At 38.3% G+C, this 22,827-nt stretch overlaps 1 protein-coding gene across 2 annotated transcripts; it reads right to left on the reverse strand.

Moving 5' to 3' along the window:
• Nucleotides 1-728: 728 nt before the first annotated feature.
• On the reverse strand, nt 729-22,106 carry LOC112396202 (dimethylaniline monooxygenase [N-oxide-forming] 3). 2 transcript variants are annotated; one of them, XM_024739828.1, is made up of 9 exons: nt 21,975-22,106; nt 12,681-12,869; nt 11,501-11,663; nt 11,108-11,250; nt 10,128-10,327; nt 5,553-5,908; nt 3,270-3,342; nt 2,192-2,569; nt 729-964 (listed from the first exon to the last, which is right to left on the reverse strand). In XM_024739828.1, the coding sequence occupies exons 1-8, from the start codon at nt 22,104-22,106 to the stop codon at nt 2,227-2,229; spliced, it is 1,599 nt and encodes a 532-aa protein (XP_024595596.1). In that variant the 3' UTR covers nt 729-964; nt 2,192-2,226. The 2 variants fall into 2 exon arrangements, with proteins under 2 accessions (XP_024595596.1, XP_024595598.1); XM_024739830.1 differs by lacking the exons at nt 729-964; nt 12,681-12,869 and having other exon boundaries at nt 2,227-2,569.
• Nucleotides 22,107-22,827: the final 721 nt, after the last annotated feature.

Here is a 22,827-nt window from a genome sequence, read left to right on the forward strand (position 1 = left end):
GAAAAGGAAGAAGGAAGGGGAAGAGGGAAGATGAAGAAGTTAGAGAAAGAAAAAAAGAAGTAAGAATAGTAACAGAGAAGAAAGAAGAGGAAGATAAAGAGGAAGAAGACACGAAGGAAAAGAGGAAGTGAAGAAGATTGGTAGGTAAATACACTGAAGACTGACTTTGGTCTCAGTATTTGGCTAAAAACTGCTACTTGGCTTCAGAAGCTGGAAACCTCTGAATGGCTGAATTGCCGAAATCCATTTCAAGGTCCTTCCTCCCGTTGCGGAAAGTGGGTGTGGCCAATAATCCTGTGATCCTGCAGGTCAGCTTCATATCTAATCAGCATAGCTATGACAGCTGTACAAAAAAAATTTTATTTGCTTTTATTTTTAATATCTGACTATGCACTTTTAAGAACTGGTAAGAATTTCTAGATGAAACTGGGAGTGAAAAAAATCTTTTGTGCTTCAAATGTTCAAATTGTGTGTTAGTAGAAATACACACACATACACACACACATATTTAGTCTTATCAGAGTAACTTGTGGAATTGAATGATTGAGAATTACTGTTATGTACCAAAGTAATTAAGCCATTGATAATAGTTCAGTTTAGTATGGGAATAGATAGATGTTAATAGAGTATGTTGGCTACAGTAGTTTAGGAAAACTATTAATGAGCCAATTAATGTTTACAAAAACTTAAAGAATCATATGGGAAGGAATAAAAGAAACTGTATCATATCAATTTTAATCTTCAATTTATTTTGCATACTAGCATTCATAACATGAAACAAAATAAATTTTATGTGCTGTATTTAATTTGTTTACTTGATTCCATGTGGGCCACAGGGTTTCAAGAAAAGTTCTGTTTCACTTGGGAATATTTGGGAATACTTCACATCTGTGAGAAGACCTTAAAAGCAGAATATTATCTTGCTGCCTTAAACAATTAGGAGAAGGGAACGATTTAAAGTTGTCTACAACAACATCCATAATAAATCTTAGCTCCAAAGATTAAAATATCAAGAGAATTTAAAAAAAAAAGAAAAGAAAAGAGAAAAATGTGATCTCCTCCTTCTCTTGTTGCTCTAATGGCTTCAGTTAGAAATTTTGTAAGTATTTCATAAGGAATGTGGATTCCAGGATTTTGTAAGGAGTATTTCGTCTAAAGAAGCATAATAGAGAAAGAAATAATGAATAAGAAAGATAAAATGGTATTTCCCCCCAAATTTGTGACTGTCCCTTTATAACCAAGTATAGCACACAAGATTTTTTTTTTTTTTAAATAAAGTCTGTTTGGAAAAAAAAAAAGAAATGAAGGTGTAGTAAGAAATATGGAGTTTAACAACATGCAGAGCCCTCTGGTGGCTGGTGATGCTGACAGATTATCTTATCTGCTCCATAATGTCAAACTTGAAAATCTTTAGCTATCAAAATTTAACTGTAACATGTAATAATACTTCAAAAAATAAAATTTTAGATGTATTCTGGTACCCCATTCTATAAGGGTATATAATTTTATATGATCTGTATCAGGTTTTATTAGGCTTGGGTCATAGCTTTGGCTAAATATTTAATTTTTTAAAACACTGTCCATTCAGTTAAAAGGTATATTTGGTGCTCTACTCATTATTATTGTTATTGTTGTCATTATTTTGCTTCTGCATGTTGGAAAGTTGGTTCCTTATTGAGAATCTAAATAAAATGAGTTACTTCTTGCTAACTTTCATTATAAATGGGGTCTCCATGCTATGTTTCTTGGCCAGGGGACAGGAGGAATCGCCTGGAGGACAGAAATAGAATATAATAGCCAAATTCTCCCCTTGATCCTGCAAAACATTTGTAGAAGTAGGCTGGGACTATCATATTGCAGCTACTCTGCTTAATCTGTTCTTTGTTTAGATTTGAAATACATATTTCAAACATTGTTTAAGGAGAAAAGGAATCATGTCAAATGTTTCAGGAGATGATTTAGGTTAGAGATAAAGAGGATATATCTAATTATGAAATGTTATGGAATTACAAAATGTTAGTGGAACCTGAAGAGAACTGATTAATGTTCTTTAGATCATGACATGATCCTTACAGGGGCTTATTTAAAGGCCTAGAAATAGTACTGTCTTACTGACTAACGCCTGCTAAATAGGAAAGTAGGAGGTGTGCAATTCCTAATTTTTAAATAGCAAAGTTTCTTCCCAGGTAGCGTTAGTAACTTTCAGAATCCTAGATGGAATGATGATTAGAACAACACAAGGAAAGCAGCAATTGACAGAACAGAAATAAGAACGGGCCTGAACCAACTGCAAAATAAGCAAGGCTTCAGAGGACTCCCAACAATTCTTGTCGTCGTGGGTTTCAATGTCCGGTCCCACTGGGTCAGGATGGCATTTCTGGCTCCTGGCCACTTCCCCGGGCCCACCAGCCTAAACTGATACGAGCTGCAAGGGCCAAAGTAAACCTCCAAGGCCAACTTTGGATCTGTGAGAAACAGCCATGGGATGTTGGGCTTTGCCCCAATGAAGGAGGCAAGTTCATCCATATAAACGATATAATCCGTCTGTATGGTATTGCTTTTGCCAAACCTAGGGGCGGGAGAGGAAACAAGACTGTGGTCATCCACGCTTTGTATAGGAACAAGAACAGGGAAAATGCCTCACACCTTTTTATCCATGGGAATCAGCATCTATCCTTTGTGTTGGAAAGGGGACTATTGCTCATTTTCCTGTACTTCGTAGTTGTTACTAAAGGACTTTCATACTGATCTCATTTGGACATTCCACAACACGGCAAGGAAGCTGAGAAAGGCATTTTTATTCACATTTACAAGTAGGTAAATTGTCTCTTGCTCAAGTGAGGTTATTACTTCATGGCCACTGAGCTAATTAGTGACAGAGGTAGGACTGGAGCCCGGTTCTTCTGACTAGTTCTCATTTTATTAGAGCCATCAGTTGGAAGGCATCCTTTACATCTTAGAGGATTTATGGGCTAGAAAATTGAAGTCCACATCCACATGTTCCCAAACTCCTCTAACTTCTAATCTTTCTGGGTTTCCTTTCTATGACATATTGCAGGAGCTATGGAGGGTTAAAACAGGATTTAGTGGGGTATCAGGTGCAAAATAGATCCTGGATATAAATATTTGTTGAATGGCTGAATTTAGCTCATAGCTGTCAATGTAATGACCTCACTCAGGGCCATTTAAAACTAAAACAGTCCCAAGTATTCACAAATTCTGCTTTTTCTATGAAAATTCTACATCCCCTTTACAATAGCTGCTCTTACCATTTGAGCTTTTTCCCCATTTTTTCATCAATGTCATTCATCATGTCCTTGACAGAAGGCAAAGTGCAAGTTCCTATAAAAAGGGAAAGACATGATAGTAGTTAAATAAGTCTGGCACAGGACCAGCTTGCGATGTTTCCTTTTTAATAGTGAGTTATGAATCACATTAGTATTTCCAAATTTTTTGTCACTGTCTAGCAAAATAAAATTTTGAGACAAACATACAGGTCATTCCCAGTCTTCTCAGTGATGATACTCGTCACAATAATTAAAAGCCATTACCCAAATAATCTTTTATCTTTGTATCTTTGCACTTAAACCAGTTATCGGATTTAAAAAATCAATTTCAAAATATTAGATTATATATGCTAATCTCTCAGCTTTATTTTTAAGTATGTTATCTAATAAATTATAGCCCAAGGTAAATAGGCATCTCTTTTTTAAGATTTAAGAAAAAAAATCTTCATAGGAAGTTATCTTGCTTTGCCAGGAAAGGGAATTTCCAGCAGATAAGATAGAGAATTTAGTGAAGCCGCAGGGTTCTCTCTGAAAAGCCAATAGCTCCTGAATGAGACTGAGGATATGTACTGTCCATAAGTCACCAAGGATATAGGGAAGTCCCAGGAGACCAAATCTGAGTTGGGGCTGCCCCAAGATTTCAGGCTCTTTCTGGCATCAATTTACAGAATTCTCTGAAATCTAGACCCAAACTTTTGTACCCAGATGCTTCAAATTAGTGTGGTTTCTTTGGCAATTCTGGGATCACCTGGAACCAGAATTCCCAGCCTAGCTCTGATTGCTCAAGACCTACAATGACTTGCCTAACTCCCTATTCCTGAAATCCTTATAGACAGGGTCATGTGAACAGTCTGTAGACATGGCCTTGTTTCAAACCTTGGAACTCATTCTGTCCTTGGGCAGGAGGAGAGATGGAGAAGAGGCTATATTCTGTAGCCCACCAGCTATTGCCATTGGGCTGCTTGTAGCTGACCCCTCTGTCCTGGTACCCTGGTTCCCCCAAATTGGATTGTTTGCCTTATCTTCCATTTCTCCCAAGACTGAGTCTTTGCCTTGTGCATCAGTTCTCTGTTGATCGGGTATCTGCCTTTTCTCCTTTCTTCAGAGCCCAGGTTACAACTCTTGTCCACACAGAGAGTAAGTGTCCCACATTTTAATGCCAGTCTCTTTGAACCTGGACCCTGAGCCTAGCTCCTTCTAAGTAGAATTTCATGCCCTCGCCTTCCTGGCTGCTGCCTCACTGGAGTAACATCATCCTGCAACACATCTCTGCTTGGGGACTGGGGAGTGAAGGAGATTCAGAGAGATCACTGATATAAAGGACTGTAATGATGTGGATAGTAGCCTGGTGGTGGGCGATGATGCAGGCTATGTAGTTGCAGGTTCCAACCACCAGTATAAAAGAACATTTAAACCCCAGCAAGTCAGGTAGGACTGGAAGCCTTAGATGTGGCTTCAAAGGAAGCAGACCAGCTAAGATTCCTTATCCATAATTTTCATACTTTAAGACCAACTAGACTTTGCACACTAAACTTTGACATCTCTATTTGTTCTTTAACAATGGCCCTGTTTGGTCTTATTATCTGAATTGGCCCACGACTGCATTTAAAGCTAGTGTGAATCTGATCCCAGTGCCTAGGGCTGGATGATGCTGTCTGCCTTCTTTGCTTGGCCCCAATCATGTTTGTTGTTTCCTTTTTCTTTTTAAAATACAGGGATTTAGTATTCCTTAGAGACTGACTGTCTACCACACCAAGTGCTTTCTGCTTCTAATGATCCGTGGCAGGGAAGAAAATAGAGCAGGAAATCCACTTCCTCTCTAGCAATGATAATTTTTTTTCATGACTGTGGATGTTTAAAGTTGGCTGGATATTGGCTTTGAAACATCTTTTATTAACCTTTCAAGAAATGTCATTCTATTGAGTTTTGAAATCTTAATTTTATAAAGTTGTCATGCATTTAAGATGAGAGTCTCTGGTGTTCTCAAGTTTAATGAAAGGTCTTGGGTAATTAACAGTTCTAAGGAGTTATTAATCACAAACTACTCCTTGAATAATACCTTGTACTATTGTTTATGACAATCCAATGTAATATATTTTTAATTGTTTATAAAATATAATACTAAAAAATGTAGAATTATAGATTCTGGAAACTGGATGGGACCTAGGATTTGTCCCTTGTTATTAGGATTATTGTTTTCACAGACGCAAAGCCATTCTCATTGGCTTCCATCTTTCCCGTCAATGAGCTTCTTTGTCTACTTACCCTTTATTACTCGTACTGCCCAGCGAGACTGCAGGTCAGTTGTGGGGATGACAGCTCCAAGGGACTGGACAAGGCCAATCACTGCCATGGTTGGCTTCTCCAGTGAAGGTGGGAAGATGCCTTTAAATAAGGTGACCTCGTTGTCTCTGCTCTTAATGATGGAGTCATCAAGGAAGGGGTAGGCGTAACTATAGCCTGTTGCAAAGATGACACAGTCAATGGCCTCAAACACTGTCCCATCCTCAAAAATGGCTGAAGTCTCGGTAAACTCCTTCACATTTGGCTTAACGGTCACAGTGCCACATAGAATGCGAGCCGGGAGCTCATCATTGAACACGGGCTCTTTCCTCAGGGTGCTGTATGGAAAACAGAGATGACCATTAGAACAGTAACATTTCCGGTTTCTTTTATTGGTCCATAATAATTAATTAATGATTGTTAATAGTTAATTAGTAAGGAAGGAGAAAACGACTCAAGATTTTTTAATGTGCCATGGAGTGTCACCAATATGGTTGAAGAACAAAACTGATGTAAGGCAACATTGTGGAGTAAGAGAAATTGTTCTTTTGCTGATCCCTTCTCTATTTCCTGTGATCTTTCTCTTCTCTTCCACAGAGCTCTCTCTAAATCCCAGAATAAGCACCCAGGCCCTTCCGCCTGTTAAAACCTATATCAGGAAAAACTCTTAAAGTCAGAGTACCTGGGTCTTTAAATTTTTTTCTTTGCTACTTATCAACTGTGAACCTTGATCAAATTAAGTTTTCTTAATTTCTCTTGCCTCATCTTTCTCATCTGGAGTGGCAATAAAGTTATACCTACCACAGGTCATTGGGAGACCTAAGTAATATAAAGAATTTGGCATAGTTTGTAGCACATACATAGTGCTCGAAATGTTAGACATTATTCTTAACATAGCATACTCCAAAGTGGTCATCGTGATGTAAAGAAGATCAAATAGGTGGAAGGAAGCTAAAGGTGGGAAGACTGCAGTCAGGTTCTATCATAAAATGTGAAGTGTGAGCCCCGTGCAGACAAGGCACAAGTCAGGTGAGGGAGGGAGCATCTAGGAATTTAAATAAGGCCAGGAGCAGGAAGAGGCCACTGGAAATCTGGAAAGAGAGAACTTCTGATTACTTTTTATTCAGTAACATCTCTAGTGAGTGCACATAAATCTGAAGTTAGGGGTGAACTGAATAGTGTTGAAGGAAAAGACTTTGTTCTTATAGGATGGTGAGAGCTGTGAGAGAGCCATAGGTAGACTCCACTGGGGAGGAAACTGAGCCAGACAATGAGATTGGTTGGAATGCTGATTGGAAAAAGGCTGGATTCAACTGCTCGAATTACCTGTCATTTATCCTAAACCCAATGCCGTGTTGAAACTTCTTTTGTCAAGGCCACCAGGATCTTCAAGCTGCCAGATCCCATGGTCTACTCTTACTCCTCACTTTACTCAACTTATTAGCAGCATTTGACACACTTGATGGTGTCCTCCTCCATGAAATACTGTCTTCATTTTGCTTTCAGGTCATCACTCACTCTTGATTCCTTTCTACCTACCTCGCTATTCTTTCTCCGTGTCTCCTGCTGAATTCTTCTCCTCTTCCTGACCTCTAAACGATGATGTGCCCCAGGACTCAGCCCTCATACCTTTTGTCTTCTCCATCTCCATTCATTCTTCAAGAGACGTCATCTAGTTTTCATTTAAGTACTATCTATATTCTGACCAGTCCACATTTTTGTCGTTGTTGTTTCAGTTCACATTTTAAACTTATGGTTTCAATGTCTCTTCTGTCTTGTGTATCCCACTGCGTTTCCACATTTTTCTGTGCGAATATCGAATAGACATTCCAACTTTGATACGTTTAAAACTAAATTTCCGCTCCTCCCATGGTTTTCCACGTCTCAATAGATGTCACCTCCATCCTTGCCCTCTTGCTCAGATCAAAAGTCTGGAAGACATCCTTGACCCTTTTTTTGCTTTCACATCTGTTATTCAATCTAACAGAAAATGCTGTTTGGGTTTACCTTCAAACTGTATCCAAAATCTGACCACTTCTGAGCACTGACGATCCTAGTTCAAGCCACCTAACCCCTCTCATCTGGATGTTTGACAATAACCTCTTTTTTTAAATATATATTTTTTATACAGCAGGTTCTTACTAGTTATCTGTTTTATACATATTAGTGTATACATGTCAATCCCAATCTCCCAATTCATTCCACCACCTCCACCACCACCCCTGCTTCCATACATTTGTTCTCTACATCTGTGTCGCTATTTCTGCCTTGCAAACCGGTTCATCTGTACCATTTTTCTAGATTCCACATATATGCGTTCATATACGATATTTGTTTTTCTCTTTTCTGACTTTCACTCTGTATGACAGCCTCTAGGTCCATCCACGTCTCTACAAATGACCCAGTTTCCTTCCTTTTTATGGCTGAGTAATATTCCATTGTATATATGTACCACATCTTCTTTATCCATTTGCCTGTCGATGGGCATTTAGGTTGCTTCTATCACCTGGCTATTGTAAATAGTGCTGCAACGAACATTGGGATGCATGTGTCTTCTTGAATTATGGTTTTCTCTGGGTATATGCCCAGGTAGTGGGATTGCTGTGTCATATGGTAATTCTATTTTTAGTTTTTTAAGGAACCTCCATACTGTTCTTCATAGTGGTTGTATCAATTTACATTCCCACCAGCAGTGTAAGAGGATTCCCTTTTCTCCACACCCTCTCCAGCATTTGTTGTTTGTAGATTTTCTGGTGATGCCCATTCTAACTGGTGTGAGGTGATACCTCATTGCAGTTTTGATTTGCATTTCTCTAATAATCAGTGATGTTGAGCAGCTTTTCATGTGTCTCTTGGCCATCTGTATGTCTTCTTTGGAGAAACGACTATTTAGGTCTTCTGCCTATTTTTTGATTGGGTTGTTTGCTTTTTTAATACTGAGCTGCATGAACTGTTTATATATTTTGGAGATTAATCCTTTGTCCATTGATTCATTTGCAAATATTTTCTCACATTCTGAAGGTTGTCTTTTCATCTTGTTTATAGTTTCCTTTGCTGTGCAAAAGGTTTTAATTTTCATTAGGTCCCATTTGTTTATTTTTGTTTTTATTTCCATTTCTTTAGGAGGTGGGTCAAAAAAGATCTTGTGATTTATATCAGAGAATGTAAACTCTTAGAGGAAAACATAGGAATAACACTCTTTGACAATAGCCTCTTACCCAGTGTTTCCACTTCCTTCCTTGACCCACCCATCTATAATGAGTGATGACCATAAAAGCCAAAGTGATCTCTTCAAATTAACTTAGATCTTGTCTTCAGTTTACTCAGATGCCTGCAATTGCTTCCCACTGCAATTGCAGAGTAAAGGCCAGACTCCTTACAGTGGCCTATAGGACCCAACATCAACTGGCTATTTTGATGTCTCTGGTTTCATTTCCTGCTACTCTCCTGAGCCCTCTTCTCCGGGAAGAGAAGCTCATTGTAGTTTGTTGAACATACCAGTCATACCCCTGAAGAGGTGATGTCCTAGCTGTTCCCATTGTCCAGAATACTGTTCTCCAGATATCCTCATGGCTCATTTTCTCATCTCTTTCAGGAATTTGCTTAAAAGTTTTCTCAGTGAGACCTCCCCTACGGAGTGTTTAAAATTGTCCTGATGGCACTCCGTGTTACCCTTGCTTGCTCTGTTTTTCCTCCCTGATACATGTCATCGTATGATTTTCTGCTATTTATTTTCTGTTTCCCACTACTAGAATGTGGGACAGGGATTTTATGAGTTTGTTCACTGCTATATCCACAGGATTTAACACAGGTCCTGGCACGTAATAAATGCTTAATAAATATTTGTTGAATTAATGAATTAACTTTGATGTAAACAGCTTATAACTTGGGTTTTTCACCCACGTCAAAGTAATTTCTTATCATGTGACTGGCTTGGGGGGATGTTATAGGAGAGAGTGAGGAGGAGACTGAAGATGTAAACATTGTGGCCATAGTTCAGTGCGAGGGCTCTATTAAGGGGCAGGTGTTGAGAGCGAAGCACAGGGAAAGTTCTGCTTTGCTTAACTTTGTCATTAAGAAAGAGGCGGTAGAGCAAGGTGGCTAAGAGTGAGGGACTCTAGAGTCAGCAAATCTGGACATGGCTTTAACTTCCTGGCTGTGTGGCTTTGGTAAAGTTAACTACATTGAACCACAGTTTTCTCATCTGTGAAATGAAGATTATAACAGAGCCATCCTCATAGTTGTTGTGAGAATAAAGGGAGCTAATGCATGTCCGAGACTCTGACATGTATTAAGGGCTTAAAACATGTTGACTACTATTATCATAACTCTAGGGACTAATTCCTGAGGTATTGATATTATATAACTTCGCAGCTGTGCAAATCTGGTAAGGAGGATTGTAAATAGGAAAATACCCCTAACTTTTGCAATTCTTTATCCTCTGAAAAGTGAGAGGTGATTACTTCACTTTGATTTGTTTGGGGGTTACAACACACATTAGGGTTGTTGACACTGAAATAAAAATTAGCAGGCATATCATGTTTAACTCTACTTTACCCATTTAAAGGCATCAAGCCATAGTTCTCATGCTTGAATCTTGCATTCATTTGCTTGACGTACCACCAGTCAGAGATGACTGTTGGTAAGTTGTTGTTGAGGAAGGTTTCAAATCGAGTGATAAACATCATGTCCCATGGATAGCCACCATGCCAGACCCGGCTCATCACCCAGGAGCCACTTCTGGAGCTGACGATGACCTTAAAAAACACCATTTCAACCATTAAAGTGGTGACCATTTGTACTGGATATTGTGATATATCCCCCAGATCTGCCTTTAGGAATGGAGTTATTATAACAGCTTCTGGGAGTGTTGCCAGAAGGCAACCCTCAGCTGTCAGCCCTCTTTGGCAGTTAGTTTGGTAACTTATACTCTTTTTGGATTCCCTGCATTCAGTGACTGGTTAATGGAAGGATATAAAGGCCCAGCCTCTCACTTCAACTAGAGACAATTCTAAAGGACTATCCTAGCTTCAGAGTAAGTAAAGGAAAACTTCTTTCCCTTCCCTCAGAGGTATTCATCCAGAGAGCTCTCCCAAATAAACTCCCTGCATTATAATCTACATCTTAGGGTCAACACTCTGTTATACTCCTCCAGGCAAATTTTCATATCTTAATCAAATCTTCTCTGGTGTTGATGACCAATAACTGAATTGTAGTCATATTTCTTCTAGTGCTTATCTGATGATCCCAAAATGATCCCATTAGTTTCGGAGGAATTTACTGGACACATGACACATGTTAGACACTAAATGTCCCAAAGAAGAAGATTGTTGAATGGCAACATCACTCCTTGCTGATGTTCTGCCTTTGCCATACAAGCTATTTAAAATTTCACAAGTTACCAGGGAAGTTGAGCTATATGAAACACTACTTAGTCTTCCGATCAAGCACCCCGCTCTTCTCCCGTTTCGTTATCATACCTTTCAAATGGTGTGTCTGTCCCTTTAAAGAACTCCCTTAGTATCTGGGAGGCGTACCTGTTCAGCTGTGTGGCTGAGTTCTGAGGCGATATCACAGCCCGAATTCCCCAGGCCAATCACCAGGACTCGCTTCCCCTTGAATATTCCTGGTTCTTTATAGTCCCAGCTGTGGAAGCATTTGCCTTTAAAAAGTTGTAGACCTGAGTGAAAAGTGGGAAACATATGAATCATTTGATTTTCATTTAAAAAACTGCTGTAACAGATCTTGTGGGTGAATATAGTTGCAGTAATCTGGAATTTTAGTACACCAGGTATGTTAGATACAGTGGAAGCATATTTTAATTTAATGTGTACTTTTATAATTTGTACTTTTATATATGTAAGAAAGACATTATCAAGGTTATTCATTCATGTCAGATTTGTAGATGGCACCCTAAATTTTGGCCTTACCTTGAAAGGACTCTTTTGGTAGGTTGGGGTACACATGATGTCCAGAACAAATCATTACAGCATCAAAGGCAGCTGATTCTTTTTTACCATCCTTTTCAGTGATAACGTCCCATTGGCCAGTGACTGAGAAATCAGGACGTTTATTTACACTGGATACAAGTGTCTAAGAGAAACACAGAAAGATAGCCTTCTTTTTTTCTATGCTAACAGGTAGGTTTGGCACCAACTTGATCAAATAGGATGAAAAAAATCTTTAATAGTGTCTTAGGAAAAATACTTAATTCATTATGAAGGTACATATTACAAATTCAAAATTCCTTCAGAATAATTCAAAACATTAAATGGTCTGTATGTTTTTTTATCCCCACATGGTTCCTTGTGTATGACCAGTATTTTCTGCAGTAGAAGAGTGATTCCTTTCGGAGCTATGACAGTGAATTGAATCATAGTTTACAAGAGGCCTGTAGCACATGCAGTAAATAATCTGGTGGCCAATAATTTTTGTAGTAACAACATTTCCTAACGTATTTCATTAGCCGTTTTATTTTTAACATTATTGTCTTAAAATGAAAGATGTTGTCTGTATTCACAGCATAAGTTCTTCTCAAATTTTAGTGTGTGTAAGGATTACCTGAAAAACCTTAGGAATCAGGATCGTGCCTGCAGCCCGGGGAGGGAGCTGTGAAGGAGGAAAGGTTCCCACACCTTGGGAAGGCTCCTCACCAGTGGAGAAATTAGACTGGATGGAGGGGGAGTTTCAGAGCCTAAAAGGAGAAAGCAGCCCCAGCCAGAGCCCCAGCTTATTTTCTAATATAAGCATTTAAGCTTATAATTTTCATGAAAGTTTTGCTCTCTCTGCTTCCCACAAATACCGATATGTAGAATTTAAATTATCGTTCAGCTCTAAATATTTTAAAACTTCCATTGCATTTTCTTTTTTGACCCATAAATTGTTTAGGAAAAAAGAGTTCTTAAGTTAATGGAATGTGGTCAAGTTTTGTAAATTTCCTACATATTCTTGAGAAGAATGTGTATTCTCTAAGTCTAGGGTCAGAGAAGCCACATTGTTAAAAACGTTGACAAATAAGAAAGAGACACTGAAAGAACTAATGGGAATCTACTAATAAAAAGAAAATTCCTCACAGCAGTGCCCTGAATTAATTTCTTGATAACATCTTACCTTAAGTTGAATGTATCTCAGGAGGTTCTTTTCTTTGGCAAACGCAGTGATGTATTCCTGGAGCTTACTGTTATGCATAAAGTTGGGAAAGTCATCAGGAAAAGGGAAGTCCGGAAAACATGTCATCTCTTTGGAAGAGTTGGTAAAGACTGACCGATAAATGCTGGCCCTGCCTTCCTCGGCATGGTCCTGTGAAAGTATGGTTTTAAATGGAAGAGAGTTTGTGAATGAGTATACTTATCACAGTCAGGGCCAGTTCCAAATAATTAGCACTCATTTTCAGTCGGCCTTTACCCACAAGTAAGTGAAATAAGATGAGGCATAAATTAACTTCACTTAAACAATTTGATGATAATCAAAGGAACTTAGAATGTGGAAAAATACATCTTTCTTAACATCTTTGCTTTTCTAAGGGAAACAAATTCTGAATTTCATCATGTCCTTTACTTTATTTATTTATTTATTTATTTTAAACATCTTTATTGGGGTATAAATCATGTCCTTTAAAGAACATGTAACTGGAATAATTTTATTCCTTTTAGCCATTAAATACAGTGATAGGTATTTTCCAGAATTCACCCATGCATGATTTCAGTGTGTCAACACATAAGCATGGACAAACAAAATGTGATATATACATACAATGGAGTATTATTCAGCCTTAAAAAGAAAGGAAATTCTGACATATGCTGTGATAGGCATTGGCTTTGAGGACATATGCTAAATGAAATAAGCCAGTCACAAAAAGATAAATACTGTATAATTCCACTTAGCTGAGGTACCCTGAGTGATCACATTTATAGAGACTGAGAGAGCAGTGGTTGCCTGGGACCAGGGAGAGGAGGGAATCGAGAGTTATTGTTTAATTTCTGTATTATTTTACTTTGGGAAGATTAAAAATGTTCTGGAGAGGGATGGTGGTGTGCTTGCACAGTAACGTGAATTAACTTAATGCCACAGAACTGTATGCACTTTAAAACGGTTAAACAGCAGATCTCTATTTTGGTTTATTTACCACAATGAAAAAAATTTCCTTTAGCATGTCATGAGGTAGTTCTGGTGGATTAGATCATGATATTTTCTTATGTACGTAGGGCAGAGAGAAGTTTGGTTATGTTTAGAACAGTGTTTTTCCAATGTTTTTGCCCATACCCTATAGTTAGTAATATATTTTATATTACAACCCAGTGCACGCACACACACAAACACACACACAGTGGGGACAAAAGTTTTATGAAATAAATCATTTTCAACAAGTTGAGTTGCACACATACTTTCTATACATTCCATTTAAACATGCAGATTGATTCATTAATTTATATCATAGCACACTAATGAGTCATAATCTCCAGTTTGAAAAACATTGGTTTAAAGGAACTGGGTAAGGAGAAAGGGGAATAGAGGCAGAAAAAGGGGTAATGGTGGATTACTTAAGTCCTAAGCTTTATCCTGGAATTCTGAAATTAACATTGAGGGGAACACTGAGGGAAGAGGGGCTTTTGTTTTCACATTTGAAATTCTGGTAAGATATCAGAATACATATCAAAGCCTCCCCCTGAACCAGCCTGGGTAGGGGGAGGTTGACGCAGGAAAGTCAAGTAGCAATGATTAGGAAGAGGTAGAACTTTAGTTTAGTTTAGTTCTCTTGAACCCATTCAGTTTGAACAAAACATAGGAGTTCCTGCTTGCTCCCAACAGGGATGCAGAAATTATCTGAGAATCTTAGTACGTAGTTTACCAGAGAGTTGCCATGGAGGAAGCTAAGTGACATTTTAGGAGAGATGCAGAGTGGACCACTTGAGTCAGGGACTCAGTGAGAAAACTGGACCTGGCAAGTGAGGTCTATTCAGCAAGGAGATTCAGTGGCTCCTGATTAAGTTAAGAGAGGACAGTCTCCAGGTTCATCAACTGCTGTCTTATCCTCTTGAAGGATGAGTGTGAATGGTAACCAAATAGAATAGAAACATCAGGAGACCAGAGTGGTCAGAGGACAGTCCCAAGACCTGTGTTTGAATCTGGGAAACTTTGGCTTCCCTTTACCCAAAGGTCATTTAAGTTCTCCTTCTCCATAAGCCCAGATACAATTTTGGAAAGAGCTGAGGGGCAAGGAGGGGACCTGAAAGACTGAGCATTGATCCAAAAGAGACCTAGAGATTAAGCTGTGCCAACTGGGGGTACTCCTTGTGTCTTAGAATGCTTATATGCTTCTCTCTATGTAATTCTGGACATTTGTCTGTTGTCCTGTTTATGCTAGACATAAACGAGTGACCTGAACACTTAGTAGTCTAGTGTTACTTACTGACGAAACATTGCAACATATCAAGAACTCATAGGAGAAAATGGGAGAGGATCTCCCAGGACAGAGTGAGAGTTTTAGGGTTCGCTGACATGCTTCATGACTTTCCCTCAACTTATAGCATGAGGCATTTGGTAGACAGAATTTTAAGAGTGACCCTTAGTGCTCCTCAGCCTTGTACAGCCATTTGCCCTCTGAGTCTAGGTGAAACCTGTAAATATCATATCACTCAAAGTATGAGGAGGATTCAGCTTGTTGTTCGTGGCATTGAAGATGGAGGGTGCCATATGCCAAGGGATACTAGCAGCCTTTAGGAGCTGAGAGGAATCCCAACTTACAGCCAGCAAGGTAACAAAGACCTTAATCTTACCACAGCAAGGAACTGAATTCAGTCACCACCCTGTATGAACTTGGGTGCAGATTCTTCCCTTGTGCCTCCAGATAAGGGCCCTGCCCGGCTAGCAGCTTATTTTTGACCTCGTGAAACCCTAAGCAAAGAACCTAGCTGAACTATGCTGTACTTCTGATCTGTACACCTGAGAGTAATAAATAACTGTTGTTCTGAGCTGCTAAAGTTTGCGGTAATTTGCTACGCAGAAATAGAAAACTAATACAAGGCCAAAGGTAAGGTTTTGGAGCAAGCCAAAGTCGGGGAAAATTATGTAATGTAACAACAAGGGAGGAGTTTCATATAATAAAAATGATGCAAACCTTTGAGACAGGTTTGAGGTGCTTTTGCAACTTTGGTTGCTTCAGGATAATATTCAGTAAATCCCCCTAGCAATGCTGAGCTGATTGGTCTTCAGTTTTTCTTGGATTCCGAAAAGGCCATGATTAATGAGAGAGGAGTTGCAGCATCAACTAACCACATCATTTGTGACTTGCTTAAAAAAGAAAAAAAAAAAACACAAAAATATGTCATGAACATCTTACTGTTCCTATTTGGTATTATAGTATATCTCAGAGCCCATGTTTATAGACTGATTCTTTTGAGTTGATGATATAAGAAGTTCATAAGAGAGTGACTATAGAGTCATAAATTGCATTTTCAAATATAAATTTTTTGGGGGGGCAAGTGTTCAACAAAGAACCAAACCTTGGTTATTTATGGAAGTAGCTTTATTTATTTATTTTTGATTACTAAAGTAATCCAGACTTCTGATTAAACATGAAAGATTATGTAGATGCATTTAACTCTTTTCCCAGTAAAATTACTGTAAAGATACCAGAGGTATGAACCCACAAGGAAAAAAAAGAAAAAAAAGTAAAAGCAAACAGGAAATAGCAACAATATTTTGAAAGTACAACATAGATGCATGAGTGATAACTGACTTAACAGACCAAAGAAAGGTGAAAGCTAAGACTAGATCTAATCAACTGGGAATCTGGATCAAATAATGATACTCTAAGACATTCAAAGTCTACAATCTTTTACTTCACATATATAATTTTTCAGAAAACTACTGAGGATGTACTCTCATATAGTCTACTAAAATGAGAGAATAAAAACAATATTAGAAAGATAAGGTTTCCAGAAAATAGGGTTACCCAGGGTAAAGCAGTGTAGCTAGCCTAGGGAAAAGAAGGAAGACAATCTGAAAGAGTATCTTTAAGTGATAGTTGAGAGAAGAATTAAGCTGGTGAAACACCTTGTGTGTTTAAACATGTTGAGAGAATTCTGTGGGATGGCCTGGGGTTTGAATTAGAGATAGCATTTATAAAATTAAACCAACAAAGGACACAAGGCAGTTATTAGCTCCAGTGAAAACAAAAAGTTATTTAAGAAAGAAAATATAGCAATGAACAGTATTTACATGGTTATAATAATATAAACATGAAGGTTTACTTAAACAAAAAGAACGGTATAACTATATGAACAAGAGAAGATAGAAAATCTTGTAAATGGGTGTGCCTTTTGTTTGAAATATTCTAAGGGATTGTTGTTTGTACATAGCACCAATCAAAAAAAATTCTATAAATACAGAGGAAGTTACAAGAAATGGGTCAAAAATGAATATGGTGAAACAGAGAATTCAAATTTAGCCTAAAAGAGGCCAGGTATTAGAGTAAGAGGAGACACAGTGTTGCCTGATTTTCTGTTTTTCAAAAGAAGATATATCCCTAGATTTTTATGTGAAATATCGTGATTTTAAAATAATGGATCAAAAAATTTAAAAAATGTATAGATCAAATAAAACAGAACAGCTTTAGTATAAAAAGAGCCAGTTTGCTAACTCTAAAACATGTATAAACTATTGATTTTTGTCTGGTAATTCCAACCTCATTGTATTATCCTATTTTTTGCAACCATTTTCTAATTGATGTCCTTCATGGTATAAAATCAGATAGACAGTAACTGATAATTTTTCCTCCTTTCCAGTTTCTCGTTTTTATTATCAATTGCTTGTCTTATTGAATTGTCTCAAACTTCTAAAAGAACATTAATCAATAGATCTTTAAGAGAGAACTTAAAAATTTCCTGGAGGCAGTATTTTCCATCATTTTGGTATAAATTTCTGTTTTATTGTATTGGCAACAGAGAATTTCATTTTATTTATACATTTTTTCAAAAATTTTGAGGCTTTTTGGTTGAATCAGTTTCAGAAAAGTTCCATGGGCACTTGAAAATAAGGCATATTTCATCTTTTTATAGTGTTGTATATCAACTAGTGACAGACCAAAGTACAAGATGCAGTAGTTGTTAAGCTACTATTTGACCAAAACTATGATCCTTAAAAATAAAATAACAAAGTAAACATTAGTCTAATTCTTCAGATTGCACTTTCAAATTTAAAGAGCCAATTAAAAAACCCCAAAATAGGGGCTTCCCAGGTGGCACAGTGGTTAAGAATCTGCCTGCTAATGCAGGGGACACGGGTTTGAGCCCTGGTCCGGGAAGATCCCATGTGCCGTGGAGCAAATAAGCCCATGCACCGCAACTACTGAGCCTGCGTGCCACAACTACTGAAACCCATGTGCCTAAATCCCGTGCTCCACAACAAGAGAAGCCACCGCAATGAGAAGCCCGTGCACTGCGACGAAGACCCAATGCTGCCAAAAATAACAAATAAATAAGTTTAAAAATTTTTAAAAATACCCAAAAGGGGCTCCAAAGAAAAACATTTCTTTCCTTAAAAAAATTAACATTGTTTTCTATCTGAAATGATTTTCCCTCTGATGAAAGATCAAACTGTAGATCTCTATGTAGAGTTGCCAGTTCATAATGAAAAGCACTGAGCACTAGAAATTTAGAATTAGGGCTCATATAACTCAAAGTTTTCAGGCCCGTAGAATATAAATTTTTAGTATAATACTAGAATATTCCAATCACATCAAAAGCCAATGTGGCTGTGGCCTTGTTCTTGACAAGTAATTCAGTGGTAGATTAATTGCCAAGTTTGCATCAGAAAGCAATGTGATCTTGAAATATGGCGTGAGTTTTCTGCTGCTCCCTTGGGTTGTTGACTCTGCTAGTGTGCATTTGGGATGCAGAGGTGGAGGGATTCATAGCTTTGGGTGAGTTTAGGAAGCTTGATAGTGATTATAATTAACACAAGGAGAGACTAAATATTAAAGATCAAATAGATACGTAGGCTAGAAAAAAATCAGGGGAAGTGAATAATGGGTTGTATGACCAGAAAAAAACAGACTTTATTCATGACACTTCAGGCCAAAATCCAGTTTACTCACATATTGTTTGGGGGACTCCTGAGAAAGAAAAACCTTTCCCCTAGACCTGCATCCTAGTCACAACGTACTTTTATTTTCTCAGCGATCAGAGCAGGTGAGGGAAATACATCATCTTGCCTTTAGATTGGGGTTAGAAGAAAGAACTAGAAGGGCTATAGGAAAGTGCTATAGGAAACAGCTACAAAAGTTTGAATTATCTGCACTTTACCCTTTTTACACATAGCTAATATTTGGATCTCTCTGAAAGAAAAAAACGTTGAGAGAATGTAAAGTGCTGTCTTTAGAAACTAAAGATAATGAAAATACAAAATTTAACCTGATTTTATAATATAATCCCATGATGTGAATTCTAGGTATACTGCTACAGACTCCAGAGGTATTTGAGAAACACGGCAAGTCACAATATCATTTGCAATCTTTAAGTCCTCTCACAGAGGTGAAATAGTTTGGAAACTCCGAATAACCAAGTATATTAGTTTCTATTAGCGTCGTGAGGCTATTGTAATAAATTACCACAAACTTGACAGCTTGAAACAACAGGAATTTATTCCCTCATGATCCCAGAGACCAGGAGTTGGAAACCAGTATCACTGGGCCTAAATCAAAGTGCTGGCAGGACCATGTTCATTCCAGAGGCTCTAGGGGAGAATCATTGTCTCTTCCAGCTTCTGGTGGATGCCAGCGTTCCTCGGCTCTTTTAGCATCTTGAGGCCACCTGTATTCCTTGGCTAATGTCCCCTTTCTCCATCTTCAAGGTCACAACATAGCATCTTCAAATCTCTCTTTCTGATGAGGTCGCATTTTCTTTTCTATCTTTGTGTGTCACATCTCTCTCTGCCTCTCTATTTTAGGGGTTTATGTTATGGCATCTTGAGCCCACCCAGATGATCCAGGATAATCTCATCATCTCAAAATTCTTAATTTAGTCATGTCTGTAAATATCCTTTGTCTTTATTAGGAACATTTACAGGTGCTAGAATCAGGACCTGATATCTTTGAGGGTGCCGTTGTTTGAAAAGCCTACCACAGTCCACTGTCAGGCCCCTAAGGATTCACATTTATCCCACATGCCAAATACATTCACTTCAGCCCAACATCCCCACAGTTTCAACCCACTGCAGCATCAAATCAAGTCCCAAATCTCACTTATATATCATCAGCTTAAAAGTCCTAAATCTCATCATCTAAATCAGGTATGAATGAGATTGAGTATGATTCTCGCTGGGATAAAATTCTCCATTTCTGGACCTACCAAACAAGGAAACATGTTGTCTTCCTCTAAAATACAGTGATGGGACAGGCACAGGGTACCAGTTACAAATGTTCCCATTCCAAAAGGAAGAAAATGGGAGGAAAAAAGGAGTCACCAGTCCCAAGCAATTTTGGAATCCAGCAGGGCAAGTTTCATTAGGTTTCAAGACCTGGTAATAAGCATTTGTGTCTCAAGGCTTCAGCTTCTGTGTTTGAGGTTGCAGCCTCTGGGGTAAATTTTCTTTTTCTTGAAGAGTAGCACATATTTGCAGCTGCGTAGTTTTATCACTCTGTGATGCTAGGTTCAAATTTTTAAAGTCTTCCTTGAATAACAAGAGAGGCAGCTGCTCTCAAAAGCTATTATATCAGCAGTGTCTTTCTTCAGCAATGCTTTGCAAAGTAAGTTTTTATTTATTTATTTATATTTATTTATTTTTGGCTGTGTTGGGTCTTCGTTGCTGCGCATGGGCTTTCTCTACTTGCAGCAAGTGGGAGCTACTCTTTGCTTTGGTGCGCAGGCTTCTCATTGCAGTGGCTTCTCTTGTTGCAGAGCATGGGCTCTAGACGCACAGACTTCAGTAGTTGTGGCACATGGGCTCAGTAGTTGTGGCTCGCAGGCTCTAGAGCGCAGGCTCAGTAGTTGTGGCACATGGGCTTTGTTGTTCTGCGGCATGTGGGATCTTCCCGGACCAGGGCTGGAACCTGTGTCCCCTGCGTTGGCAGGTAGATTCTTAACCACTGAGCCATCAGGGAAGTCCGCAAAGTAAGTTTGAATATGAGGATTTGGTTAAGATCACTGTGTAGAAGACTTGCCTGCTCAATAAGCCACTTGTTGAAATGTCACCCAGTAGTTTAAAAAGAGGTTAAGAATTCAGGCTGGAGAGACAAGTCAGATTGAATTGGGGTCTTGTCTTTACCATTTACCAGCCATTTATCATTTTTTCTTTTCTTTTTAAGCTTCAGATTCATTTGTAAAAGGGAAAAACCCATACCTAGCTTATAGGATTATTATAAAGACTGAATTAAATGGGAAAGGTGTTTGGCATATAGAAAGTGCTCAATAAAATAGCCCTAAGATTCATCAGTGTGCTAATCTGAAGATGTCAGCACATTCCAGTGACACTCTGGGCTCCACAGTGTTATAAAAGATACTGCATGGTTTGAAGAGTTCTTTACAGCCTAGAAAATATCTACATTAATAAGAATAATTCTCATATCTTTATAATATTTAAAGAGATGTCACAAACACTGTCTCCTTAAATACAACCTTTTATTAAGTTATAAAGTTTAATACTAATTTTGCATTTGAGAAGGAAATGGTGGCTTAAAAAGGGTTAATGATCTTCCTGTGTTTGCATATGTGTTAATGGTTTATCAGAAGAAGAAGAAGAAAACAGGAGTAGGCTTAGCCAGATAGCATTCCTAAGGTTGGAGACACTGAGGGAGTTGGGGGCACAAGGCAGCCCGCACACCCGATGATATGCTTGTCAGACAACGCAGGAAGTGATTTAACGTCAGCTTACAAGCATGTCTGCTGACGGAGTCCTTAATATAAATGCATAGAAGTAAAAAGTCATTGAAGAACTTCAAATCAGTGTGTCCTATTCTTGGTTCCTCTCGTAGCTATCTCATGAATTATGCGTTTTTGGCAAGACCAAAGTCAGCACCTGAAATCTTAAAATCTGTGGTCTGAATCACTAAGAGGATGTTCCAGAACCCCAACAAAAGAATGGAAAGAGCCGTTGCTTTTTAAATGAATAACTCATGTAATTCCATTACATAAACCTAACCAATATTTGACCATGTATTTTATCCCCAAGTGGCTCACTTATTAATGATTTATTGGAGTTGAGCTCTGTACACAGAGACTAACCAGCCCACTACCTCATTTACTTTTGAAGTAAGTAAGGGACTTACTTTCCAACCTGCTTCTGATGTTGTGTTTCATAGAGTGAGTGTAACTGCCACGACAGCTTGTTTGGAAGGCTGTGTTCAAGCAGTGTGCTCTCACACTTCCCATTTCACTCCCCAGTCTATTGCAGTGGCGTCCCACTCACCGAGAATTTCCACAGGCCCCCGACGTCTTCGCCCTTCTCAAAGCAGGTGGGCTCCAGCCCCTCTTCCAGGCAGCTCCTGATGGAGGCCAAGCCACTGATGCCAGCTCCAATGATGGCCACTTTCTTCACCATGGTTGCCTGTGCAAAGGCCCAGGGAACATTTCCAGCAACAGTATTGCTGAAGACTCATTTTTGGATTTTTTTTTTGGTATCACTTTTTGACTTAATAAGCAACTTTGTTTTTGCACCAAGAAAAGCAATATTAAAAGAAAATAGATCAGAACTTTTTTTTAGTTATTAACTATACTTTGCATTTCTCTTTAATTTCTAAAGAGAATATTTTTTCCTCCCAAAAGAAACACTTTGTTTTCAGTCAACTCTCCAAAATTAAGAGGCTGGTGATCTGGCAAAATATTTGTCTTCTTTGCCTTTGGCCTTTTGTCAGTTACTCTGTACTAGAGACAGTAAATGGGAGAAAGAGGAGATTCACCACTAAAACACATATACACACACTTATACCCACAAACATTTATGTATGTATGAAGGAAGAAAAAAATATATATGTGTATGTATATAAATGCCTATACATACACACATATAAATACACATGTATTTCTTCTTTCTACTTTAACATAAGCCTTGAGGAATAAGGTCTGGCTATATCTGTGTTTTGGTATGCCAGGAAGTCACCCTCTTTTCTCCCCTAATAATATTCTTCACCTTCTCAATTAAAAAGAAAAGTCAAGTCTCTTTATCTAAAAACAACTTCTTCCCTCTAGCTGCTACCCTCAACCTCCATTCTCTTCTAAAAACAATTATGTTTACTAATCTTTTCCTATTCCTGACAATATCT

This window comes from Neophocaena asiaeorientalis, unplaced genomic scaffold, assembly GCF_003031525.2.
Source record: "Neophocaena asiaeorientalis asiaeorientalis breed wild unplaced genomic scaffold, Neophocaena_asiaeorientalis_V1.1 scaffold589, whole genome shotgun sequence".
NCBI classification, from domain to species: Eukaryota; Metazoa; Chordata; class Mammalia; order Artiodactyla; family Phocoenidae; genus Neophocaena; species Neophocaena asiaeorientalis.